The 26,606-nt window shown below is 32.7% G+C and overlaps 1 protein-coding gene across 1 annotated transcript; it reads right to left on the bottom strand.

The window, feature by feature from the left end:
* Positions 1-305: 305 nt before the first annotated feature.
* LOC136227261 (uncharacterized) lies at positions 306-5,015 on the bottom strand. Its single transcript, XM_066015921.1, has 10 exons — positions 4,690-5,015; positions 4,407-4,586; positions 4,071-4,125; positions 3,887-3,985; positions 3,499-3,749; positions 3,242-3,419; positions 3,048-3,155; positions 2,826-2,969; positions 2,540-2,743; positions 306-650 (listed from the first exon to the last, which is right to left on the bottom strand). Exons 1-10 carry the CDS (start codon positions 5,013-5,015, stop codon positions 306-308), a joined length of 1,890 nt encoding a protein of 629 aa, XP_065871993.1.
* Between the last annotated feature and the right edge of the window lie 21,591 nt (positions 5,016-26,606).

The raw sequence follows: 26,606 nt of genomic DNA, 5'->3' as shown, positions 1-26,606 counted from the left end.
AAGACATAAAAGCGTTTATGCCCTTCAGCTTCACCATGATGCAATCAACATTCCCCTCCATAAACGTTTCCTCCATATCAACAATGACCTTAAAAAGTTCATCAGTAATATAACTACCTGCTTTACGTACTGAACTTGTGTGTTAATTTCAAACAACATATCTTTACACTAACAATATATGAACATCAATAATATATAGCAGTATAAAAAACATAACAAAAAAAATATATCATTAAAAAAAACATACAAACATAAACATAAAAAACATAAAAATATAAACAATTGTTCACAATTTAAAAAAAACATTAAATAAAATCATTATCATGACCCATAACATCATTGTTATATTTCTTAATCTGGTCCTTCAGATTCTTCTTCGCTTCCTCCAGCTCCTCCTTCAACTCCACTTTCTCCTCCATTCCTTTCTCAATGAAAGACATCATTGAGTCACAAAATAAAGACATGAAAGCCTTCATGCCCTTCAGCTTCTTTATGATGTCGTCAATATCCCCTTCCATAAAAGTTTCCTCCATATCTTCAATAACTTTAAAGAGCTCATCAGGAATTTCACTCCGTTCATTACGTACTAAAGGTTCAATAGGAGAAGAAGACCTCGTTCTCTTAGACGAACTCGAACTGCTTCCTGACATCTTTGCTCCAATTCAACTTCTACTAAAAAAATACGATCAATAAAGAGAGTAATACTATTTATAGAATTTTATTTAGTCTCTTCAACTTCATACTATCAAACACGCTTTCTTTCATTCAAATGATTATCTATTGGGAAACTCAGAAGCTTTTAATAATTTAGACTCTTCAAATTCTACTTTTCCTCCAATGAAACACGACTTTTCATTCAAAATAAATGTATATTGGGAATTTCAACAGTATTAAGAATATTACGTACATGAATATATTTATTAAATACAAACTAAATTAAAACTGCGAATCAGTCTCTTAAACTATTGGTATTATTTCCTATATAAATATGTAAATCAGTCTCTTAAACTATTCGTATCAGAATCAATAAGTATTTCCTCATTTATTTATTATTGCAAAGGGTATAAATTAAAATCAGATTAAAATAAATCTGTATTCATTTTATTAACAATTAAAACTTTAATGAAACATATACCATGTATTAATTATATTCAAACAAACAATGATTAGTTATTGATCCCTTATTACTGAAAAAAATGTAACTATATCATTTCATTTTCTATTTTATAGGGTGAATCCTCAAAAGCAAACTTAATGATCAATTGGATATACTCTTATATTCTTCCAACGGTATACGTACTATGTTCCATTCCATGAACTGTATTGTTCAATCCGAATACATATGTTGTTCCGGAATAAATATTACATTGTTCCATCAGAATAGTTACATTCATTTTATTTCCTCTAATGTGATCTAAACTCATTTCCCATTACAACATAATTAGAACTATGTTCCAACTCAATTTGTTTAATAAAATGATGTTTATTAAATGACTAATGTATATAAGGTGGTTGTGAGTGTGAACCATTAGATATGCTCTTATATTGATCCAAACGTATACATAAATTGTACAAATTCTTTAATATAACTATATCATTTGTTCCAACTTAATGTACAATTAAGTGGTTGTGAGTATTGAAAAATGCTGTATACTGAATTCTATCAAATTGTACCACTTGTTCCATGTAACTATATCATTTGTTCCGAAATAATGAATCATTTGTTCCATTCCATGAACTGTATTGTTCAATCCGATTACATATGTTGTTCCGGAATAAATATTACGTTGATCAATCAAAAATATTTACATTCTTTTTATTTACTATAATGTGATCTAAAATCATTTACTATTCAAATATAATTAGTACTATGTTCCAACACAATTTGTTTAATCAAATGATGTTTTATTAAATGGATGATATATATAAAGTGGTTGTGAGTATGAACCATTGGATATGCTCTTATATTGATCCAAAAGTATACATAAATTGTACAAATTGTTTAATATAACTATAACATTTGTTCCAACTTAATGTACCATTAAGTGGTTGTGAGTATTGAAAAAAGGCTATGGATAAATTCTACAAAATTTTACGACTTGTTCAATGTAATTATATAGTTTGTTCCGAATTAATATTCCATTTGTTCAAAATAAATGTAACGTCTGTTCCAAATGAATTGTATATGCTAAATATTGAGTAAATTGACATCTGTTAAGAATAAACAAACATAATTTGAAAAACCTTTTTAAATATAAAATTTTATATACAAATTCTAAAGTATATTTACAAATTCTAAAATATATTTACAAATTTAACATAAAAAATATGCTATTCTAAATTTAATCCAGCTCCAACAACCCATTTTTTTGACTTCTCATCAATTTCTTCAATAAGTTGATTTATTGGATTCAAAAGAATGCTCCAGCAATAAAAAAAATTCTAAGCTTTCTAAAGTCTTTTCCCAGCAAAAAAAATGATATAATAAAATAGAATAATAATAATACAAACTGTTACATAAAGAATTTACAAGATATACCTTAGAATTTTTTGTCAATCCAATATTCCACTCCTTCACACTCTGACCAATGTATGTTTCCATATGCTTCAAAAGAAAAATACCACAATCATTGTGGTTATTATTGCTTCTCCACTTCATCCTCAGGATTTGCACTTTGTATGCACACATTTGTTTTAAGGAAGAAGCATCATTTTTTAAAACAAAATGAGCATAGGATTTTAACTACAACAAACAAATCAGAAAATATGTTATCACATATACAAAAAAAAAAACAAAGAATGAAATAAATCAAGTTACAACATACCAATTGTTCTGGACAATCATCATACTTATCAGCACGACTGATTTTTCGAGGGAGTGTGATATTATCCAATATTTCAACAGACTTTGAAAGATTGTTGACAACAATCAGATAAAAATGTCCATGAGAAATAACAGGGAAAAACACCTAATAAACACAAAAAAACATTAGTATCTCAATACATTTAACAGTATTCAACAGCTGCTGTTCCACCATAAAACTTACCAATTCAACATCAGCCAAGTTTTTAAATTTGAAAAAAGAAAGTTCATTCTGAAGCCTTTCCTTAAAATTATATTCTCTTGATCTACTAGCTCCAGAAAACAGAAGAGTCTACAAAATAATCAAAACAACATTTAGCAAAACAATTATTAACAGAATGAAAACAAAAAACAAAATTACAAAGTTAGAAAACATACAAAAGGATATGTACTGAAAAAAAATCTTTTCGGTTTTCCATTATATTTCTTCAATTCTTCAGTGTTCAAAATTGAACTCCAAGCATCCGCAATATTATTGACAATATGATCATGACCAGACATTGATAAAATCTCCCGTTTATCAATAAAGGTTTGTCCATCACTGAAAAATACATCACTTCAAAACAAGGAAAAAAACTATCAGTATATGTCAAAATAACATATAAATTTATATAACAAACATAACTTCAACTTACCTGCTTAAAACAGGACTCAGTGCAAATTCAACAATCCTCCTTTTACGACTATCCATGTTATCCAGCAACTTTGGATGCCGAGAAATAAAAGGAGAACGGAGGTACTTAGATTCCTTAACAATCCTCCTTACACGACCTCCTCCACCATTTTCATTATCAAGACCATATCTCAAAATAATATCTCCCAAATCTCGACGTAATTCATTCATCACATCTACACCGTAAGATGACCTCCTAGCATACTTATCCCACTAAAAAACATATCACAATTAAAATAATGCATCAAAACTATAACTTCAAAATGTCATATATTAAAACTCATTGTTCCAAAAATAAACACCAATTGTTCAAAGAAAAAACACTAATTGTTCAAAGAATAAACACTTACAATATTGTCAATTTTCAACACATGCTCAAACACTATATCATCCATATACTTCATTACATAATACCCACAGCTTTTTGTATCTTTCTGAGATGGAATATTCTGCAAAATAAAACACAAACAACTTAAAAACAATAAAAAAAAATAAAAAAAAATACACAAATATACATACAAATTAAACACGTACCACAGGGCAAATCCATTTTACCAAAACCTTCTCATGATAAAAAGAAATAATAGATCTGCAAAACAAATTCATATATATGTCAAACTATTGCATTCAATAAATAAAATACATTATAAAAGAGCATTTGATTATTAAACATACTCATCAACAACATATCTCCATTGATCATTTTCCAAACCCAAACGAGTTTTCAATGGATCCAAAAGAAAAACACGTTTCCGCTCAAGATCAACGACAGTCAAAGTCCAATGATAACTGAAGAAAACAAACACATTAGTAAAACTATAATACATTATTAAACAAAAAAAATCATCAGTATAGACAAATAATGCATACTCTTTGTTTCGCGGTATCAGATACAAACATTTGTTGCCGGACTGTTCATATCTCTCAGTCAAAAACTTGATCTTCTCCCCAATCTTATGAACTCTTTCAATATGATTAGTTATGTTTGGATCAACAAGGGAGAAGGTGGTATCCAATCTATCATTATTCACAATCACATCATAAAGGTGCCTGTAGAAAACACACACGAAACATATACAGTAAACATGCCATTCAAAAAAATAAAACAATATAACCACTAATACAAACATGCAATTATAGATAAAAAAAATACCTCATGTAATACAAAATTGGGCCACAGCCTATTGGAGCTAGATCAGCCAATTCACGAATATCCTTCCTCAATATAACTGCTTTCACCGGATGACCAAAAATGTAATCTTCAAACGTGGTAAAAACTGTCCTCCCATTACATAAATAATTGTTAGCCCATCTACACATATCGGCAAATTCATCTGGAACATTTTCAGGCAAACACTCCAAGTCTATATCATCATCAGAATCAGAATCAGACGTCTCTGACTCAATCGCATCATCGATATCAGTGGTGAAAATATAAAACAACTCAAATATATAACAAAAAAAAAATGTTCCACACATAAACAAGAAAGGTTCCAAAAAACGGAACCATTTGTTCAATAAAATAATAACTTACACAATTTCATCAGCAGGATCAACAAACTCATCCCCTTCATCTTGATTTACACAAACTAAAGGACCAGCCCCAGAAACTATATCAGCAGCCCTACAAACAAAAAAAAAACATCAATTAAGCCACAAATATTAAATGACATGTTCCAAAACAAAAAACAGGAATTATTCAAACATAAATAAATTACATTTCAGATGAAACAGATTGATCAGCTACAGACTGGCTTAACAACTCAAATTGAGGAGCAGAATTCATCTTTATTCTCAACCTCAGACCTTCAGATGACCCTACTTTCCCTCTAACTTTCCTCACTACTCCTCTCTTCTTCTTCTTATTCTTCTCCTTCTCCGCTCCTCCTCTCTCTTTTTCTAAACCTTCAGCTATCTTTCTCTGTACCTGCTTGTTATATTCTTCATTAACAGCATTACATTCGTCCCAAAAGCCAGGCAAATTAAAAAATTCATTATCCTCATCAGATTCATTAGATAATCTTCCCGAATGCTCACTTGCTGGCATTCGCTCAGAACGCTGGCTCATCCTCTCTTCCTTACTAACTCTGTACTTAGTAAAAAAAATTTCAACAAATGTATTCATCCGTACAGGTAAGTCATTCTCATCAAACATATTTTCAGCTTCATCCACCAACATATACATCTCAGTTACAGCATTAGCTAACTTTCTAGCCATTGATTTAAACCTGACAGTGAATTCCTGCATTTATAAAAACACTATTTACTAATTTATCAAAACGAAACACAAACTTCTATATAAAAGAAAAACACAGATACATACCATGAAGTGACTGGGACAGCCAGAAACTCCTTCTTGAGTATCTTCTTCTTCTCTTTCTTCTACATGCTTCTTCTTCTTCTCTTCTTCTCTCTTCTTCTTCTCTTCTTCTTCTTCTTCTTACCTTCAACATTAGGCCCTTCACATTCTACCTCTGCTTCGGATTTCACTAATCTCTTCAACACAATTCCCTTGCCAAAACCACTGGCTTTTTCCAACTTAGTTCTTTCAGAGATTAGAACATTATTCCACACAGAAGTTAATGGAAAGGAACGTGGCCTCAAATCAACCCCACGTTGCAAACGATCAAAATAACATATCTACAATAAAAAAAATGAGAAAAACAAAGTATAAGCAAATACATAAATTATTCAAAATAAATTCCAACATATTAAAACAATTACCAGTATAAATGGAAGAGGGCCTGTGAAAAAATATGGTTTAGAATCGTTCTTGAAAGAACGAACAGAATCTATAAGATGCTTAAAACTAAACCGGCACCAATCTAACTTCGAAATTTTATTCACATTCATGCAACTGAATAAAAACTTATTGTACAACGCCCTATTCTTGTTTGAACGAATGCAAGAATTAACAACAATAACAATGAAGTTCCAAATGAACTCATCACAAACATCCACTTCCAACAGATTTTTCGGCCTACAAAGAACATCTTTATCCTTAGGACTGCCACTACTTAAACCAAAAGACTTCCTCCAAGTGTTTAAAAAATTACACCAACTATCCCCACTGTTACTATCCGCTTCCTTAATTTCCTTTCCTCCACATGGCAGGCCATAAACACAATGGAAATCCTCTTCACTCAAATCAATCCGGTCATTACCAGGAAGAATAAAACAGCATCTGTCAGGATCAACAGAATCCACAACCTTGCCACAAAAAATTCCATTAAGCTTCCCAATATCCAGACACAAAAACCCACCAAACCCTATCTTCCTAATGGCAGCTTTGTGTGTCTCTGGCATAGTTTTAACAAACTTAATAAATGCTGTTGGACGCACCCTCTGATTCAATACTACACCAGAAAAATCTTGCTCCATAACAGAATAGCAACTATCCTTCTTCCACAATCACGGTTCACAGATCTAGGAGAACCAACTCCTTTCACAACCTCAACTTTATTCCTTTTCAATCTAGAACGACCAGATACTTTCACAACCTCAACCTTCTTCATCTTCAACCTAGAAGAACCATCTCCCTTCAAATTAACTCCAACTTTTCTTTTCTTTCCAACACAACCAGAAACAACATATTCATCATGTGCTTGTTCTTCAGATGGTGTACTCGCACTAATAACAAAATCAGGATCATTCAGATTATCACGATCTTCGAAAGAACTTTCATCAGCATCAGAACAACTTTCTACATCCTTCAGAGCATCAGAAGAACTTTCATCAACAGGAACACCAATATTTGATGACTTTTTTTTTCAAAGCATGAGATTTCTTCAAAAATCCCTGTTTACTTCCTTCTTCACCATTCTTTTCAGAAACCCTTGAAGCATAAAAAATAACAAAATTAACAACAATACTAGATCAAAAAAATACATATATAGTTACAAACGAACTTATAAAATGTTCGAAACGAATACATATATTGTTCGAAACGAATACATATATAGTTCCATACAAAAACATACATTGTTCCAAACGAATACATATATTGTTCATAAAGAATGCATATATTGTTCCATAAAAACATAAAATAGTACCTGTCGTCATCAACCTCCATATAATCAGAGTTTATAGCACGAAGCAACGCATGATCAATAACATGCTCAGGCAAACTATCTTCCCTACTAGAAGTAGCTTTTGACATTCTGATATATACTGAAAAACAACAAAAAAAACACATATACAAGTCACAAAACTAACAAATGATAGACGCAAAGAATGAAAAAACACAATAAAATGCCGTTGAAACCCTAAAAAACAACAAACAAAACAAAAACAAAATACAAAACCTAAACAAGACATATAAACAAAAAAACGAAGAACATGCATAACACAAAAATCTAAAATGAACAAAGAAAACACAGAGAAACTCACCGATAACTTCAAAAACACACAAACAGAGAGCCGAACCTACTGATAAAGAAAAAAATATAGGAAATCAGAGCCATAAATATTCAACAAAAAAAACGAAGGCAAATGAACAAACATAAAAACATAAAAACAAACAAAACAAACATAAAAACATACAGGAACTCACCGATATCTTCCAACAAACACAAAATGCGAGACGAAACAAAGAAATCCAACCAAAAACTCAACAAAAACACGATCAGAAATGAAACGGCGCAACCGGAAAGAACGAAAGAAATATCAGAGAATCACCGGAGAAGAAAAAATGACAGAAATATAGGAGATTACAAATATACCCCTAACTTAATAACTATTTATACTAAGCGCGTAAAATTACAAATATAGCCCTCCATTTTTTACACAATTACTAAAAAGTCACTGTTGTCACACAATAAGCCTTGTCACACCATAAGGAATGTGTCACACCTGATCTCTCCTCTATATATATATATATATATATATATATATATATATATATATATATAAAATATAGAAAATATAATTCTATAGAATTAAAAAAAGTTACAATATCTAAAGAAGTCTATAGAGAAATAATATATTCTATAAAAAATAATGTTCCACAAAAGAATATGTACATATTCTATATATTATATATATCATCAAATATGTAAATAGCTAAACGTGTATGATAAAATACGAGATGAATAGATACAAATTCTCCCAATTTGTAGGCTATACCATATATGATATGATATATTCTTGTGTGTTAAGCTTTTTTTTTAATAAATGATTTGCTACAAAATGATTTTTTTAGTGAACGTGTTTGTGGAATCAGACTTCAAAGAGTTTATGAACGCTAGCTTCTAATGTTATTAATGTTCTAAAAAACGTTAGGCGCTAGTCGAGCGGACAGTATCCCTGAGGAATCATTGTGGATTATTGAAAAATTAATCAAATTTGTATTATTGTATTTTTTTATTTGTTAATATAAATTATTATGTAAATGCAATTGAAAATATATTGTATTATCTTCTAAAATAATATAAAATCATTTAATAGAAAAAATAGGTATATTTGTAACTTATATTCTTTAAAAACGTACAAACAAGTAGAAAATAATGTCAAAATAATTATTACAAAAATGTTCTAAGTTTTTTTTTTAATAATTTTCTGTTAAAAAGAACATGTTCATCTCATCTCAATTCTTTCTTTCAATTTAAGGAAAGCTTCGAGCATTTCCAGCCAATGGAAGATTTAACGAGTGAGAGCTTATTATATGACTTATTATAGCATCAAATTTATGTTGGTTAGAGGCAAAGAAATGGTAAATGATAAACTATAATTTAATTTCTTTTGGACAAAAAATAGTTACAAAAGTTGATAATATCTTTTGGACAAAAATAGTCATAACTTTCATTATAACTTAATATTATATTTTTTATTTTTTTATTTCTTGACTTCTAGAGTTTTTATTGTATTTTTACTAAAAACTCGTCAACTTTTTCCCATAACACTTTCTTCTACAGCAGGTTCTGTTGGCCACAGCAATATATATATTTGTGATTTTATTTTGTATCTTCGCATGAATGCAAGCAATTTATAGATATAATGATAAAAAAGATAAATCTCTTAAAAAATGGTCTTCAATTTGAATAGCCAAAAGTCGTCTATAATATTAGACAACATTTATACTCTTTAAACAAACAAAAAGAAAATCTCATCCCCTTTTTTTACATGTCGTTTAAGGTTTTTTTTTTGTCAAGACCAATACAAACATTAATAGGACTATTAAAATGACTAATTTACCTTTAAAATATCTCTCCTAAATTTCTAGTTTCTATGCAAAAGTTCTCGCTCTTTTTAATATTTATAGTGTAATTAGGATTATTTGTATTAATATTAAATTTCTCTCTTTTACCATAAATAAGTGCAAATTTGAGAAAATATTACTAAAAATGCATTGATAATACAAAACAACATATAATAAAAAAACGGAGAGAGTATCAAACTATAGTGTCTTCTATGGTTACTTTGTTTTTGACACAATAACCATTACTTTTTCCTTTTTTACCATTGGATTAATTTTACACCCATCATCCAACGGTAAAATTTGACAAAGTAATAGTTACTTTGTCAAAAATAAAATAATCATAATCTCTACAACCAAACAAAAGCATTAAATAGTAAAAAAAAAACGTATCAAATTAGGGTACCATGATTCCTATGAAAGAAGATTGAGAGTATCTCCAACAGAAATAACAACCCCAGAAATGTCTTCTTTGATCATAAACAAGAACAGATGATCTGCAACAAAACTTGGTTGAAAATTCGTGAAATAATCCCTTGAGAATCCTGCAGTTAATCTAAGTGCATCGACAACAGTTGCAATTGTGCCTCCCTCGTTTACTTCAATATAAGATTTCCGAATTACTTTTGACACATTGCCTACCTCCAAATCTAAAGTTTCAACCATCTCTTTAATCTCAGCTTTCTCATCATCAAAAGGAAAAGCCAACCCCAATTCTTTCATGCTCTCACAAAAGCATATTCATATTTGAACTTTAGCAACCACAGTTCTCTAAGATTAACTGCTTTAAGCTTACGATTATCACGAAAAAATCTTGGATCCACGTACAACTTTCAACTAATTCGTGTAGTCCATCGTTCTTGTCGGGAAGAAAGATATACATTGCGTATCTTTTACGGACTAATTGGCTAATTTTGTATGGAATTTTGAGTAGCTACCCTCAAACGATCCATAAAAGTAATAATCATCTAATCTCTTCATGAATGGAACTCTAACCGTTTCTTCATTAAGGAGATGAAAATCTTCATCTTTAGTATTTGAGGCATCAAATCCTCCAACCCATAATCCTTTCAAGTAGACTGCATTTGCAAGTACAACACTAATCTCAGCTTTATCAAAGAAACCATATGGGAGAAGTTCATCGACGTGCCCTTTCAATGCTTCTCTCGCCCAAGAATTGATTTCATTCCTAACTCGCCCACCCTAAGCAAAACAAAATTGATAATCAGGAAATGAAAACAAAAACAGATATTGGGAAAAAAATAGCTAGAAAACAGTATTGGAAACCACATGGAACACAAAACACAAAAAGACTAATAAAGAAGAGTGTTCGTGCAACATAAGAAAATTGAATCAGAATATTGTTAATACCTTGTTTAGAAAATCAGCAGATTCGGCTTTGGCCTTGTAAACATCTTCTGCCAACTGTTTGAAAGAATGCTTCAAAGGGAAAAGCAGATCTGCCCATATGCCATTAACCAAGCATATCATCGGTCCGCTGCCGCCGGTATCTCCGGTGGAGGCAAGTTCCATTAAAAGGGAAGACTGAGCATTTAGATGAGAAATACCCAGGGTCGGCTCTAGGGGCATCCGGCACAGGCGGCCGCCTAGGGCCTCTGATTTACAGGGCATGCGATCAGAATTTCTTTCAAATTTTATAATTATTAAGATTGCTTGGTTAAAAATTATGTACACTTGGATTTATAACAAAATGTAGTGGTAGCCTAAAGGTAAAGGTATAGTAGAGTTGTTTGATAGGTTGAGGGTTTAATTCTTAGATTTGTATATATTTTGATTCTTATTTTCTTGTATTCTTGATTTTCTTTCTTATTACTATTATATAAAGTTCGTTTCTCTTCATTTTTCAATATATGTTTTGTTATTATTATTATTATTATTATTATATAATTTTAATAATTATTTTTTTATAATCTTAATATTTCCTTAAACTAAAATTTTAATATATATTCAATCTAAAATAACTAATATATATTGATTTACTTGTTACAATATATTATAGAACACAATTAATTTTTACTAACTTACTTATACTATTGAGTTAATTACATAATAACATGTATCGATCAAATTTTTTATGGTGAGTATTTTAACAAAATCAAAATGAAAATTATAATCTAGTAGTACAATAATTTATAAGAAGATCTGAATATTTATGGACCACCGCAAACCATTTCTTATCCTTAAAAATAATATATGCATTTTTTGTAGTCTTATATGGGTTAGGCTCGGTATTTGAGTTTTATGACGTGATTTAATAAAAAATAATTTTTTTATAATATAACATGTTGAGTTAATTACATAACAACTTGTACGGATTAAATTTTTTATACTGAGTATTTTTACAAATTCAAAATGAAAATTATATTCTAGTAGGACAATAATTCAGCCCAAACATTTATGGACTGACTCTGAGCATATGTCATGAGTGCGATTGTCTAAGGCCTGAGCCAAAAGGTGCCCAACTTGTTTTTTTACTGTATATATAGTAATTTTTTTAAATGTACTAATACTCATTCATTATTCTTTTTCTGTAATTATTCGAGACAGCCTATTATGGGATGTCTCGGGTAGCTATTAATAAATTCAGTCGGTTTATCTTAGAAAAAAAAGAGATTCTTTATATTGAAAGTAGGTACACTACAAGAAATTAGACTTTTTGTGACGATAATTGTTGTCGCATAACCTTAAAATATTGTCACATAAAAATTTATGTGACAATGAGTAGTTATCATGAGGGTTGTCACATAAAACTCCGTTGCTAATAGGTTTTGACAAATGCGACTATATAATATTGTCACAAACCCCAATTCTTTCATGCTCTCACAAAAAGCATATTCATATTTGAACTTTGGGAACCACAATTCTCTAAGATTGACTGCGTTAAGCTTACGATTATCACGAAAAAATCTTGGATCCACATACAACTTTTCTACTAGTTCTTGTAGTCCATCGTTTTGCCAGGAAGAAAGATATACATTGCATAAATTTTACGGACTAATTGGCTAATTATGTATGGAATTTTGAGTAGCTTGAAACCCTCAAACGATCCATAAAAGTAATAATCATCTGATCTCTTCATGAATGAAACTCTAACCGTTTCTCCATTAAGGAGATGAAAATCTTCATCTTTAGTATTTGAGGCATTAAATCCTCCAACCCATAATCCTTTTAAGTAGACTGCATTTGCAAGTACAACACTAATCTCATCTTTATCAAAGAAAACACATGGGAGAAGTTCATCGATGTGCCCTTTCAATGCTTCTCTCGCCCAAGAATTGATTTCATTCCTAACTCGCCCACCCTAAGCAAAACAAAATTGATAATCAGGAAATGAAAACAAAAACAGATATTGGGAAAAATTAGCTAGAAAATAGTATTGGAAACCACATGGAACACAAAACACAAAACACAAAAAGACTAATAAAGAAGAGTGCCCGTGCAACATAAGAAAATTGAATCAGAATATTGTTAATACCTTGTTTAGAAAATCAGCAGATTCAGCTTTGGCCTTGTAAACATCTTCTGCCAACTGTTTGAAAGAATGCTTCAAAGGGAAAAGCAGATCTGCCCATATGCCATTAACCAAACATATCATCGGTTCGCTGCCACCGGTATCTCCGGTGGAGGCAAGTTCCATTAAAAGGGAAGACTGAGCATTTAGATGAGCAATACCCAGGGCCGGCTCTAGGGGCATCTGGCACAGGCGGCCGCCTAGTGTCTCCGACTTACGGGGCCTACGATCGGAATTTCTTTCAAATTTGATAATTATTAAGATTGCTATGGTTAAAAATTATGTAGACTTGGATTTATAACAAAATATAGTGGCACCCTGAAGGTAAAGGTATATTAAAGTTGTTTGAAAGGTTGAGAGTTTGATTCTTGGATTTGTATATATTTTGATTCTCATTTTCTTGTATTCCTAATTTTCGTTCTTATTATTATCATATAAAATTCGTTTTTCTTCATTTTTCATATATGTTTTGTTTTTGTTTTTATTTTTATTATTATTAATATTATATAATTTTAATAATTATTTTTTATAATCTTTATTTTTTTCTTAAACCAAAATTTTAATATATATTCAATCTAAAATAACTAATATATATTGATTTACTTGTTCCAATATTTTTAGAACATAATTAAATTTTTACTAATTTACTTCTACTATTGAGTTAATTACATAACAACTTGTATCGATCAAATTTTTTATGGTGAGTATTTTAACAAAATCAAAATGAAAATTATAATCTAGTAGGACAACAATTTATAAGAAGGTCTTAATATTTATGTACCACCACAAACCATTTCTTATCCTTAAAAATAATATATGCATTTTTTACAGTCTTATATGGGTTGGGATCGATATTTGAGTTTTATGATGTGATTTAATAAACAATATTTTTTTTATAATATAACATATTGAGTTAATTACATAACAACTTGTACGGATCAAATTTTTTATATTGAGTATTTTTACAAATTCAAAATGAAAATTATAACCTAGTAGGACAATAATTCAGCCCAAATGTTTATGGACCGGCTCTGAGCATATGTCATGAGTTCGATTGTCTAGGACCTAATCCAAAAGGGGCCCAATTTGTTTTTTACTGTATATATAGTAATTTTTTAAAAATATACTAATACTCATTCATACCTAGAAAATGACCAAATAATATGATATTTTAGGTATAAAATATGTCCAAATTTCTATTTTAAGAGGTTCTTTATGCACAGGGAAGGTCTCTTATAGGCAAGACTGGCAGAAGCTATTGCATTGAAGGAAAGTTTAGCATGGGCTCAAGCGCTTATACTACCATTATTTTTTGAGTCAGATGCTAAGGGAATAGTCTACTCAATCCACTCAACCAAGGAGGAACTAACGGGATTTGGAAATGTGATTGCTGACGCAAGAACTATCCTACACAACAACACTGGTTTTTCAGTTATTTATGTTTCAAGATTAGCGAACGAAGCAGTCCATGTTTTGACAAGGAATGCTCGTTCCTATGCTAATTTTTGCATTCATTATTCTTTTCCTGTAATTATCCGAGACAGTCTATTACGGGATGTCTCAGCTAGCTATTAATAAATTCAGTCGGTTTATCTTAAAAAAAATTCTTTATATTGAAAGTAGGTATAATTTATATTGAAATAATTCTAAATAGGCATAAAAAAACCTTCCTAATATAATAATATAATTCAGATTCATAACCTTCCTAATATAATTCAAATGGAATATATATGGGATTTCCTAATAGAGTGCTAAGCGACTCAATAAAACTGAAAAACTTATAAATGTGTGTATATAAAAGCATACCTAAACCTTTCACAATGCTGCATTTTAGCAATCAATGACAACAATTTTTCAATATTTTTTTCACCATTGTCTCCCTTATATTCATTTTGTCCGCCTATTTATTGCATTTGATTTAAAGGAGGTTTGTAGGGGTTTTCGTCGGTCGATTCGGACTAAAAACCGAAACGAATCGAAATAACGGGAAAACGAGTAACCTTAAAATAGTATTATGAATCTTAATATGTTTTTTAGGGGAACTTTTCCCCCACTAATTTCAATATAAATTAATAAGATAAATAATTATAAGGTCCTTCTGTTTTTACCTAATACACTAGTAAGTCCTCATGTTTTAACAGATAATTATATAGTCCCTCAATTTTTATTTTCATCAACTCTTTAGTCCTTATGTTTGAGTTAATGGTCAAACTATACTAAAACAAATTAAAATACCAAAATTACCTTTAGTATATGTTTTAATAATAAACATATTATATTTTTCCTATTTTATGTTTTTTCCTCTTTTTTCCACATAATCATAATTTCTCCTATATTAAATAATTAATTTATTAAGTTTTATATAATTATAGAATTTAATTTAATAACGTAAAATTTATTGACTAAAAAAATAAATAAAAAATATTTCAAAAATTATTAAAATAAAAGTAAAACTTTATAAAATTATAAAAAGTAATCTTGTTGCCGCTGTCACTTGCGTCTGGTTAATCTAACATTGCAGGAATGAAGCAATCTTTAAAGAAGTTTCTCCTTCTATTCAGCACTCGAAGATCACCCTCTTTCGAATGATTCGAGAGTCCTTTGCCACTTCTAAAGGTTTTTTCTCTTCGCGGAGAGATGATGTTATCTTATCCCGTCTTCTGGCTTCTCCTAGGTCGCCTCCTGCTCCCAACATTATTCCGATCCATTGGCTTAAACCTCCTCCGGGCTAGGTTAAAGTCAATGTGGACGGCTCTGCTTTTGGCACACCTGGCGAGGCAGGAGCGGGGGGTATTTTTTGCAACTATCGAGGCTTTCCCAAAGATTGTTTTGTTTTTTCTACACCTCATTCTTTTGCTTATATGGCTGAATTGAGAGCCGCTATTTTCGCAATTGAACTTGCTTGGGAGAAAAATTGGCTTCAGCTTTGGGTTGAGTCAGACTCAATGTACGTAGTTAATCTGCTTAGACATTGTTCCATGGATGTTCCTTGGAGTAATCAACAAGATTGATTGCATTGTCTCAACATTTACTCTAGGATGAACATTCTCTTTTCACACATCTTTAGGGAAGGAAATAGAGTTGCCGATGCATTGAAAAAGTTTGGAGTCTCTTCCTCAGTGATCAATTGGTGGCATTTAACTCCTGCTTTTTGCCACAAGTTTATCAATGATGACATTTGTAGTATTTCACACTTGCGTTTTTCTTGACTTTTCCTAACTTTTCTCCTCCCCCCCCCCTTCTTTTTGTTTGTTCTTCTTCCTCTTCTCTTGTTCAAACACTCACTTTTTTTCTTTTATTAATATATTACGGATTTGACAGTTCTTGGGTCATGGGTGCTCACCCCGTCCAAGTTCTGTCTTGTCCCAATTTCCATAAAAAAAAGTAATCTTTATTTATTTCAAATAAATTTTATGAATCAACAAATAGAATCTGATTTTTTTAAGTCATTGAAAATTCATAATATTAATATAAGTATTAAAATATTATATTAAAAAATAAAAATTTAAAAATTTAAAAGAATAAATAATATATTTTTTTATGATTAGTATACACAAGTATATATCAATTTTGGTGTATATATTTCAAAAACGTCATTAAAACTATTTAGATTAAATTTGAAACTAAAAAATAAGTTTTTTTTATGTATATAACTAGGGGCAATTTTGTACTTTCATCTAAAAAACAAATGGAATGACTAAAGATTTGATTAAAATAAAACTTAAAGACCTTATAATAATAATAGGGTGTTGTTATACCCAGCCTCAAATTCCCACCACTAGCCCCGTGAAAGGACAAAAATGCCCTTTCATGGGTTAAGGGTGGGAAAATGCTATTTTTTTTGCTCTCCCAACACGCGGGCGTGTGGCTATCACGCCTTACCGTGTGGTCGGGCGTGATAGCCCCACGCCTCATCGTGTGGTCGGGCGTAATAGCTACACGCCTGACCACAAGGTGAGGCGTGGGGCTATCACGCCCGACCACACGGTGAGGCGTGATAGCCACACGCCCGACCTCACGGTGGGGCGTGATAACCATACGCCCGCGTGTCGGGAGGGTAAAAAAAATTAGTCCTCGATTGAATTAAACCCGTAAATACCTGTTACGTAAAAAAAAATTAGTCTGTTGTTGAATTAGACCCGTAAAAAAATTAGTCTGCTATTGAATTAAACCCGTAAATACCTGAATTAACAAAATAAAAATTTAACTAAATTTAACAAAATAAAGATTTAGTTAAACTAAATTAAACAAACTAAAAATTACAAAAATTTAACTAAAAATCTACAAAATTAATCTATAAATTATAATAAAATTAATATCAAAATTTCACATATAAATTAAACCCCAAATTAATCTAAACATTTAACAATTTAATTAAAATGTAAATATAATTTTTTTTTTAAAAAAAAAAATCAAAAACCCCTCGGACGTATGAACATCACGCCGGAACCATAGGTCGGGCGTATGAACATCACACCCGACCTACGGTTCCGACGTATGAATATCACGCCCGACAGGCTATCACGCCCGAACCACAGGTCGGACGTGATATTCATACGCCGGAACCGTAGGTTGGGCGTGATGTTCATACGCCCGACTGCAATTCCGGCGTTTTTGAAAAATCTCCCACAAATTCCATTTTTAAGCATAAATCAAAAAACAAAAACGGTAAATCTTATCATTTTCGCTTTCCCTTTACGGTTGTTGTTACGCTCCATGTTTTGGTTTACAAATTAGTCCAGATTTGATCAAAGAGTGTGTATGGTGTTTGAGAGGTTTTGTGTTTTTTCAAATTTTAGGTAAAGGGTATTTCGGTCTTTTTACGGGGCTAGGGGTGGGAATTCATGGCTGGGTATAGTAATTCACTAATAATATGTTGGACTTGCTAGTTTATTATGTAAAAACATGAGGATTTTATAATTATTTACCCAAATTAATAATATCTTCTTTTTTTTCTCTTTATTATTGCAATATCCTACTTTCTTTGTTATTATTATAGCTACTAATTTTGGTATTGAAGTGTATCTTAAGGGCCAATCTCACTATAGGTAAACTAACGAAGAAGTCAACTCGAAAGTTGGATTAAACCCAACATTCAATTAGCAGAGATCATGATGAAAGTTTGACCCTTTTAGTTATTTTTAAAGGGAATTTCTTTTTCTTTTTGCATTAAATTATAAGTATTTCTATTGAGATAATACTTTGCGGGTTATTTTATGAAAATCAAATGTGAGATCTCTTTCTACAAATCCAACCCGTATTGTTAAATGAGCTACAATTCGTAGATTTTTAGAAGGAATTTCTAACTGATCGTACTAAAAATTTCCTATACATTAAATTTTGACAATTAATGAGGAATTTGTACTGTAAAATTTTAAAGTTTTAGAATTTTAATAAAATTCAGAAAATCCAGGGTTTGAAAACATCTCGAGACTTTGACACTTCAATTAATAAAAAAAAGTGAAATATGTACAAGAATTTAACCTAAAAAAATTCATAATAATAATCAAGCAAAAGCATTAAATTAGCTAGGCTACCATGATTAATTCCTATGAAAGAGGATTGAGAGAAGCTCCAACAAAAAGAACAATACCAGAAACCTCTTCTTTGATCATAAACAAGAACAGGTGATCTGCTATAAAATTCAATTGAACAGGCATGGAGTGACCCATTGAGCATCCGATCACCGGTCCAAAAGCCGTGACAGCAACTGCAGTTGTGCCTTCCTTGTTTACTTCAATATAAGATTTCTGAATTGCGTTCGATACATAAACTACCTCTGAAGTTTCAACCATCTCTTTAATCTCTGCTTTCTTATCATCAAAAGGCAAATCCAATCCCAATTCTCTCATGCTCCCTAAAGCATTCAATTCATATTCATACTTCAATTTCGGCAACCATAGTTGATTAATCTTGACTTCCTGAAGCTCACGATTCTCCAGAAAAAATCTTGGATCAGAGTTGAACTTTTCTACTAGTTCTTGTAATCCACGGTACTTATCGGGAAGAAAGATATACATGGCATATCTTTTACTGTCTAATTGGCCAATTTCGTATGGCATCTTAAGTAGCTTGAAACCCTCAAATGATTCATAAAAGTTAGAAGTATTATATTGCTTCATGAAGCGAACTCTAACAGTTTCTCCATTAAGGAGATAGAAATTTTCATGTACAGCATTTGAGGTATTAAATGTATCAACCCATGTTCCTTTGAAGTAGAGTGCATTTGCGAGTACAAGAATGGCATCGTTACTGATGGGAGCGCTAAGAAGTGGATCGATGTGCCCTTTCGATGCTTCTCTTGCCCAAGAATTGATTTCATTCCTAACATGCTCCCTCTAAGCAAAACAATGTTTGATGGGAATAATGAATCAGAATTCAATTATCATAATAATTTATATAATTAGTGGAGGGGGAGATTGTTATGGGTCCCGCCCATATTTAAGGTCCATTTAATATTAATTTTGGCTTCTTAGAGAAGCTAAGTTAATATGTATTTAAGTGTATGAGTTGTCATTTATTGAGACAAGTGAAGGAAGAAGAAAAGACACACCAAAAGGAGATTTTCGGATTTGGCATTTTCTCTCATTAGGTCAGTTCACGTTTTTGTCGATTCCCGGAGATTGAACCGTCGGATTGTCACGATTTTTGGACAGGAGCTTCTAGACATATTGTTCCTTATTCTCACCGTTGGGATCGCCGTTCGGAGGTCGGGAAGGTCTGTTCGGAGTTGGGGCAGATTGTAGACTGATTTCTTCTCTTTCTTGGTATTTGTCTACTTCTTGAAATCTCTTATTGTTTCATGATTGTTGGTGGGTTATAAACCTTTTGTAAGACTTTGTTGGGTTTGTTTTGCCCTCAATTTTATCATAATAAGAAAAGTAGGTGGACTCCTCAAACGTCACGTGGTTTTTACTCTTCACATCGAAGAGGTTTTCCACGTATAAATCTTGTGTTGTTGATTGTGGTTTTGGATTTCCATTCTTGTGGTTATAGTTGCTATTTTGATTTGGACTTGGGTTGTGCTTTGGTTGATTGTTTGTTAGATTGATCCTTGTGGTGTTGTTATTGGTATTCCGCGTATTTGATTGTTGTTATTGATAACCCGTCTTTTGGGTCCTTCAATTGGTATCAGAGCAAGGTTAATTTTTGAAGTTAGCTATAGAATCTAATAGCAGTAATAGTTCCATGTTCAAATTGACATCAACCAATTATTCTATATGGAGACCTATGATGGAAGATTTGTTATTTTGCAAAGATTTGTATGACCCAATTGATGCAGAAACCAAAGAGGATGGTAGTTTGTCCAAACCAGTCAAACCAGAAACATTGGAAGATAGAGAATGGGAAAAGTTGAAAAGAAAGACTTTAGGGACTATCAGACAATGGGTTGATATTAGCATTTTCAACCATGTTTCTCAAGAGTCCGACCCATATGATTTGTGGAAGAAATTAGAGGGTCTTTATGAAAGAAAGACTGCTCATAACAAGGCTTCTTTGATTAAGAGGCTTGTTAATTTGAAGTTGAAAAGTGGGAAGTCAGTTTCTGAACATCTTAGTGATTTTCAAGATATAATCAACAAACTTACTACTATGAAGATTATTCTTGATGATGAGTTGCAGGCTTTATTTCTATTGAGTTCATTGCCAGATAGTTGGAAAACTCTTGTTGTGACTATTAGTAACTCTGCTCCGGATGGTGTACTTTCTTTGGATGTGATCAAAGAGAGTATGTTTAATGAAGAGATAAGAAGAAAGGAGATGGGAGTTGATAATTCACAAGCTCTTGTTGTTGAGAATAGAGGTAGAGGCAAGAGTAGAGGTCCAAAGAGGCGTGGTAACTCAAGAGGTAGGTCTAAGTCCAGAGATGGGAAAGAGCCTATGGTATGTCATCACTGCAACAAACCGGGTCACATAAAGAAATATTGCTACCGTTGGAAAAGAGAACAAGGCAAGAAGCAAGATTCTCAGAAGGAGGGAGATGACAAAAATACTGCAGCTGTCACTTCTAAAAGTGATGATGGTGTTTCTTTGATTTGTGCAACTAGTGAGTGTCATCATGTTGATGGTTCAGGCACAGAGTGACTTGTTGATACAGGAGCTTCCTATCATTGTGTTCCTAGAAGGGAATACTTCTTGAACTACAAAGCAGGAGATTTTGGTAGTGTCAAGATGGAAAATCAGAGTTCGGCAAGCATTGTTGGCATGGGTGATATTCGGGTGAAGACAAGTGTTGGGTGCATGCTTATATTGAAGAATGTGCGCCATATTCCAGATATACGCCTTAACTTGTTGTCTGCAAATGTTCTTGATCTAGAAGGATTCAGACATACCTTTGGAGATGGCAAATGGAGATTGTCCAAGGGTTCATTGACAGTTGCTCGAGGTGATTTGTGTTGCTCTTTGTATAAAACATACTTGAATCTATGTTCTGGTGAGCTAAATGCAGTTGAAGAAAAGAACTCTCCAAATTTGTGGCATAGAAGATTGGGACACATGACAGAGGGTTAAAACTTTTGGGAGGTAAATCTCTTATTCCTGTTGATAAATTTGTTTCTTTTGACCCTTGTGATTATTGCTTAGCAGGAAAGCAACATAGAGCTTCCTTTTCTAAGAAGTCTACAAAGAAGGAAGGAAAGTTGGAGTTGATACACTCTGATGTTTGTGGTCCTTTAGAGGTGGAGTCTCTTGGTGGCAGTAAATATTTTGTCACTTTTATTGATGATGCTACTCGAAAAACTTGGGTTTACATGTTGAAGACAAAGAGTGAAGTGTTTGAAACTTTCAAGAAGTTTCATGTCATGGTAGAAAGGGAGACGGAAAGAAAATTGAAGTGTCTTCGATCTGACAATGGTGGTGAGTACACTTCTAAAGAATTTCAAAATTATTGCTCACACCATGGCATTAGACATGTAAAAACTGTGCCCGGCACCCCACAACACAATGGTGTAGCAGAGAGAATGAACAGAACAATTGTGGAGAAAGTGAGATGTATGCTTAGAATGTCTAATCTTCCAAAGACATTTTGGGCTGAAGCTGTTAATACTTCAGTGTACTTGATCAATCGTTCACCATCGATTCCTCTTGGCCTTGAGATACCAGAGAGAGCATGGAAGGGTAGAGATCCTACTTATTCACATTTGAGAGTCTTTGGATGCAAGGCATACATGCATGTGCCAAAAGAACAGAGATCAAAGCTTGATTCCAAGACTAATCCTTGTGTTTTTGTTGGCTATGGTGATGAGGAGTATGGTTTTAGACTCTATGATCCAGAGAAGAAGAAAGTGGTGAGAAGTAGAGATGTAGTATTCTTTGAGCACGAGATGGGCTCAGAACTTCTAAGTACAAGGTATAATTCTACTCCTACGTTGTCATTTGATACTACTGATGTGTCTTCTGTTTCTATTCCTATATCTGTTGAGCAGCCAATAAATGAGAATGTTGAAGCAACACTTAATGGTGTTGAGGAGGTACAACCAAATGAAGATGGTGATGCACCAGAATTTGATAATGATGGTGATGGTGTACCAGAATTTGATGATGTTCCACATGATGATCAGAATGATGTAGAGGATGTTCATGAGCAGGGGAAGCAGCCAGCTCCTTTGGTGGAAGAAGCACCGGTTAGAAGGTCAACTAGAGAAAGAAAACCTTCTACAAAATATCCAAGCTCAGAGTTTATTTTTGTCACTGATGAGGGGGAGCCAGAGAACTTTGAAGAAGTGTTGTCTAGTAAAGACAAAAATCTTTGGCTTGATGCTATGAAGGAAGAGATGGATTCCTTGAAAAAGAATGAGACATATGTGCTTGTGAAGCCTCCTAAAGGTAAGAAGGTCTTGAAAAACAGATGGGTTTTCAAGAACAAGAAAGATGGTGATAAGATAGTGAAGCGCAAAGCCAGATTGGTGGTAAAGGGTTGCAATCAGAAGAAAGGCATTGATTTTGATGAGATCTTCTCTCCTGTTGTCAAGATGACATCTATAAGAACTGTTTTAGGTTTAGCTACAAGTCTTGATTTGGAGTTGGAGCAGTTTGATGTGAAAACTGCTTTCTTACATGGTGATTTGCATGAGGAGATATATATGGAGCAACCTGAAGGGTTTGAAGAGAAGGGAAAAGAAAAGCTTATTTGCAAGTTGAAGAAGAGTCTTTATGGGCTCAAACAGGCACCAAGGCAATGGTATCGGAAGTTTGATTCTTTTATGACAAAAAATGGTTATAATAGAACTTCAGCAGATCCTTGTGTGTATTTTAGAAATTTCCCTGGAGGTAAATTTATTATCCTTCTTTTATATGTGGATGATATGTTGATAGTTGGACAAGATGCAGAGATGATTTCCAACTTGAAGAAGGATTTGTCCAAGTCATTTGACATGAAAGACTTGGGTCCAGCTAAGCAGATCTTAGGAATGGAGATAGCTCGTGATAGGAAAGCTGGAAAATTGTGGTTATCTCAAGAAAAGTATATTGAACGTGTGCTTGAAAGGTTCAATATGAAGAATGTCAAGCCTGTTAATACACCTTTAGCCGCTCATTTCAAGTTGAGTAATAAAGCTTGTCCTAAGTCAAGTGAAGAAAAAGCAAGTATGTCTTTTGTTCCTTATTCATCTGCTGTTGGTTCTTTGATGTATGTTATGGTTTGTACTAGACCAGATATTGCACAGGCTGTTGGTTTAGTGAGTAGATACTTATCCAATCCGGGTAAGGTTCATTGGGAAGCTGTTAAGTGGATTTTCAGATATTTGCGTGGTACTTCCAAATTGAGTTTGTGTTATGGAGGTGGCAAACCGATTCTTGAGGGATATACAGATGCAGACATGGCTGGTGATCTTGATAATAGAAAGTCTACCTCAGGTTATGTGTTTACATTTTCAGGGGGAGCCATTTCATGGCAATCCAAGCTACAAAAGTGTGTAGCATTGTCCACTACTGAGGCAGAGTATATAGCAGTTGTGGAAGCGTGTAAAGAGATGATTTGGTTGAAGAGGTTTCTTCAAGAGTTGGGTTTGAAGCAATGTGAGTATGTGACATTCTGTGACAGTCAGAGTGCTATGGACTTGAGCAAGAATGCCATGTATCATGCTCGTACCAAGCACATTGATATCAGATATCATTGGTTGCGGAATGTGATTGAAGAGAAAGAATTGCTGTTAAAGAAAGTCCACACAGATAAAAATGCAGCAGACATGTTAACCAAGGTGGTTCTCGGAAGCAAGCTTGAGCTTTGTAGTAAGCTCTCCGGGATGAGATTCAAACGTTGAAGAATTTGAGTTTTTTCTTCTCTCCGTGATGGGCTGGAGGGGGAGATTGTTATGGGTCCCGCCCATATTTAAGGTCCATTTAATATTAATTTTGGCTTCTTAGAGAAGCTAAGTTAATATGTATTTAAGTGTATGAGTTGTCATTTATTGAGACAAGTGAAGGAAGAAGAAAAGACACACCAAAAGGAGATTTTCGGATTTGGCATTTTCTCTCATTAGGTCAGTTCACGTTTTTGTCGATTCCCGGAGATTTAACCGTCGGATTGTCACGATTTTTGGACAGGAGCTTCTAGACATATTGTTCCGTATTCTCACCGTTGGGATCGCTGTTCGGAGGTCGGAAAGGTCTGTTCGGAGTTGGGGAAGATTGTAGACTGATTTCTTCTCTTTCTTGGTATTTGTCTACTTCTTGAAATCTCTTATTGTTTCATGATTGTTGGTGGGTTATAAACCTTTTGTAAGACTTTGTTGGGTTTGTTTTGCCCTCAATTTTATCATAATAAGAGAAGTAGGGTGGACTCCTCAAACGTCCCGTGATTTTTACTCTTCACACCGAAGAGGTTTTCCACGTATAAATCTTGTGTTGTTGATTGTGGGTTTGGATTTCCATTCTTGTGGTTATAGTTGCTATTTTGATTTGGACTTGGGTTGTGCTTTGGTTGATTGTTTGTTAGATTGATCCGTGTGGTGTTGTTATTTGTATTCCGCGTATTTGATTGTTGTTATTGGTAATCCGTCTTTTGGGTCCTTCAATTAGCAGCCTAAAACCAACAACTTAATCAGAATTTAATCATGTATATGAATTGCTATGTAGAGAAAGCAAACACCTAATGGTGGGCATCAAAGCAAAAACGAGCTATGGAAGAAATTTCCTTAGCATTCCAATCAAATTTATAAATCAAAAGATAAACGAAATCAGGAGCACAACATTTTGCAGAGTCTGCTTTAGAAACTGCCATGATATCTTGTGTAATTTTACTCCGCCTAACAAAAAAAATGATTGTAAGATCTGATGTTTCAAATATCAATTATATCTACAATAGTTATATTGTTACTAACATAATTATACCAAAATGTCAACTGTAGTTAATCACAAATTATAAAAAAAACTTGTCAAAATATACAAAACTATTTAAGTTTATTTACAAAACTCGTTTCGAGTCTCTGATGGAGAGGTGGCAGTCGAATAATTCTCAAATCAGTTTGTTCACAATAGGAGCAAATTTACAACCCTAAATTTATATTAATTGTATTTGGCCTCAAAAGTTAATTAACTAATGGAAAATGTTATTTAAAATAGGGACAAATTTGCAACCCTAACGGGACGTTTGATATTCTATTGGGATAAGGATAAAGGTTGGAATAGGGATAAAGGGTTGGGATCGGGATAAAAATATGATAGTCGAGAATTATTATTCAATGTTTAAGGATGTGGAATAGAGATAGGGGTAAAATAATACATTTTACTATTTTAACTTTATTTAAACTACATAATATTAATTTGATGGATAAGATAGACTTTTCCATCCGGTTAAAATCGCAGGATCTTATCTTACCTCCTTATACCACCTCTCCTTATCCCTTATCTGTTTCACTCTTCTATCTTCCAAACAAGCACGGATAACTCATCTCATTCTTTTTATCCTATCTCACCTATCCCTTCTAACAAACACCCGGTAAATCCAATGTGCAGATCACAAGATATAGAAATCAGGAGAGGAAGATTCGTTTGTTATGAGCTCTAAGAGATTCGGATTGCTTTTGAGAATCATAACTAATTTGAACTTAAATTAAATAATATTAATGATGAACATATGTACCTGGTTTAGAAAATCAACAGATTGAGCATTTGCCTTGTAAACATCTTCCACCAACTGTTTGAAAGAATGCTTCAAAGGGAAATGCTTATCCACCCATATTCCATTTACCAAACATATCATCGGCCCCTCGCAGCTTCGATTTGGAGAGAACAGATTCCAAAACGGAAAACCAAAAGGTCCCCAGCCACTGCTTGGATTTTGATGGATCGAAGTATCGCTGGAAGCAAGTTCCATAAGAATGGAAGATTGAGCATTGAGATGAGA

This window comes from Euphorbia lathyris, chromosome 4, assembly GCF_963576675.1.
Source record: "Euphorbia lathyris chromosome 4, ddEupLath1.1, whole genome shotgun sequence".
In the NCBI taxonomy this organism is placed as follows: Eukaryota; Viridiplantae; Streptophyta; class Magnoliopsida; order Malpighiales; family Euphorbiaceae; genus Euphorbia; species Euphorbia lathyris.
Note: the sequence above shows the minus strand (reverse complement) of the source record. Positions and strands in the feature narration are given on the sequence as shown.

What these genes read in the sequence shown, in the direction of transcription:
- LOC136227261 (XM_066015921.1), bottom strand. Translation starts at nt 5,015, where the DNA reads ATGTGTGGAACATTTTTTTTTTGTTATATATTTGAGTTGTTTTATATT. An exon ending in CCAATTTTGTATTACATGAG is followed by an intron (nt 4,587 to 4,689) that starts GTATTTTTTTTA and finishes TGTTTTCTACAG; the next exon opens with GCACCTTTATGATGTGATTG. An exon ending in TTTTCAGTACATATCCTTTT is followed by an intron (nt 3,156 to 3,241) that starts GTATGTTTTCTA and finishes ATTATTTTGTAG; the next exon opens with ACTCTTCTGTTTTCTGGAGC.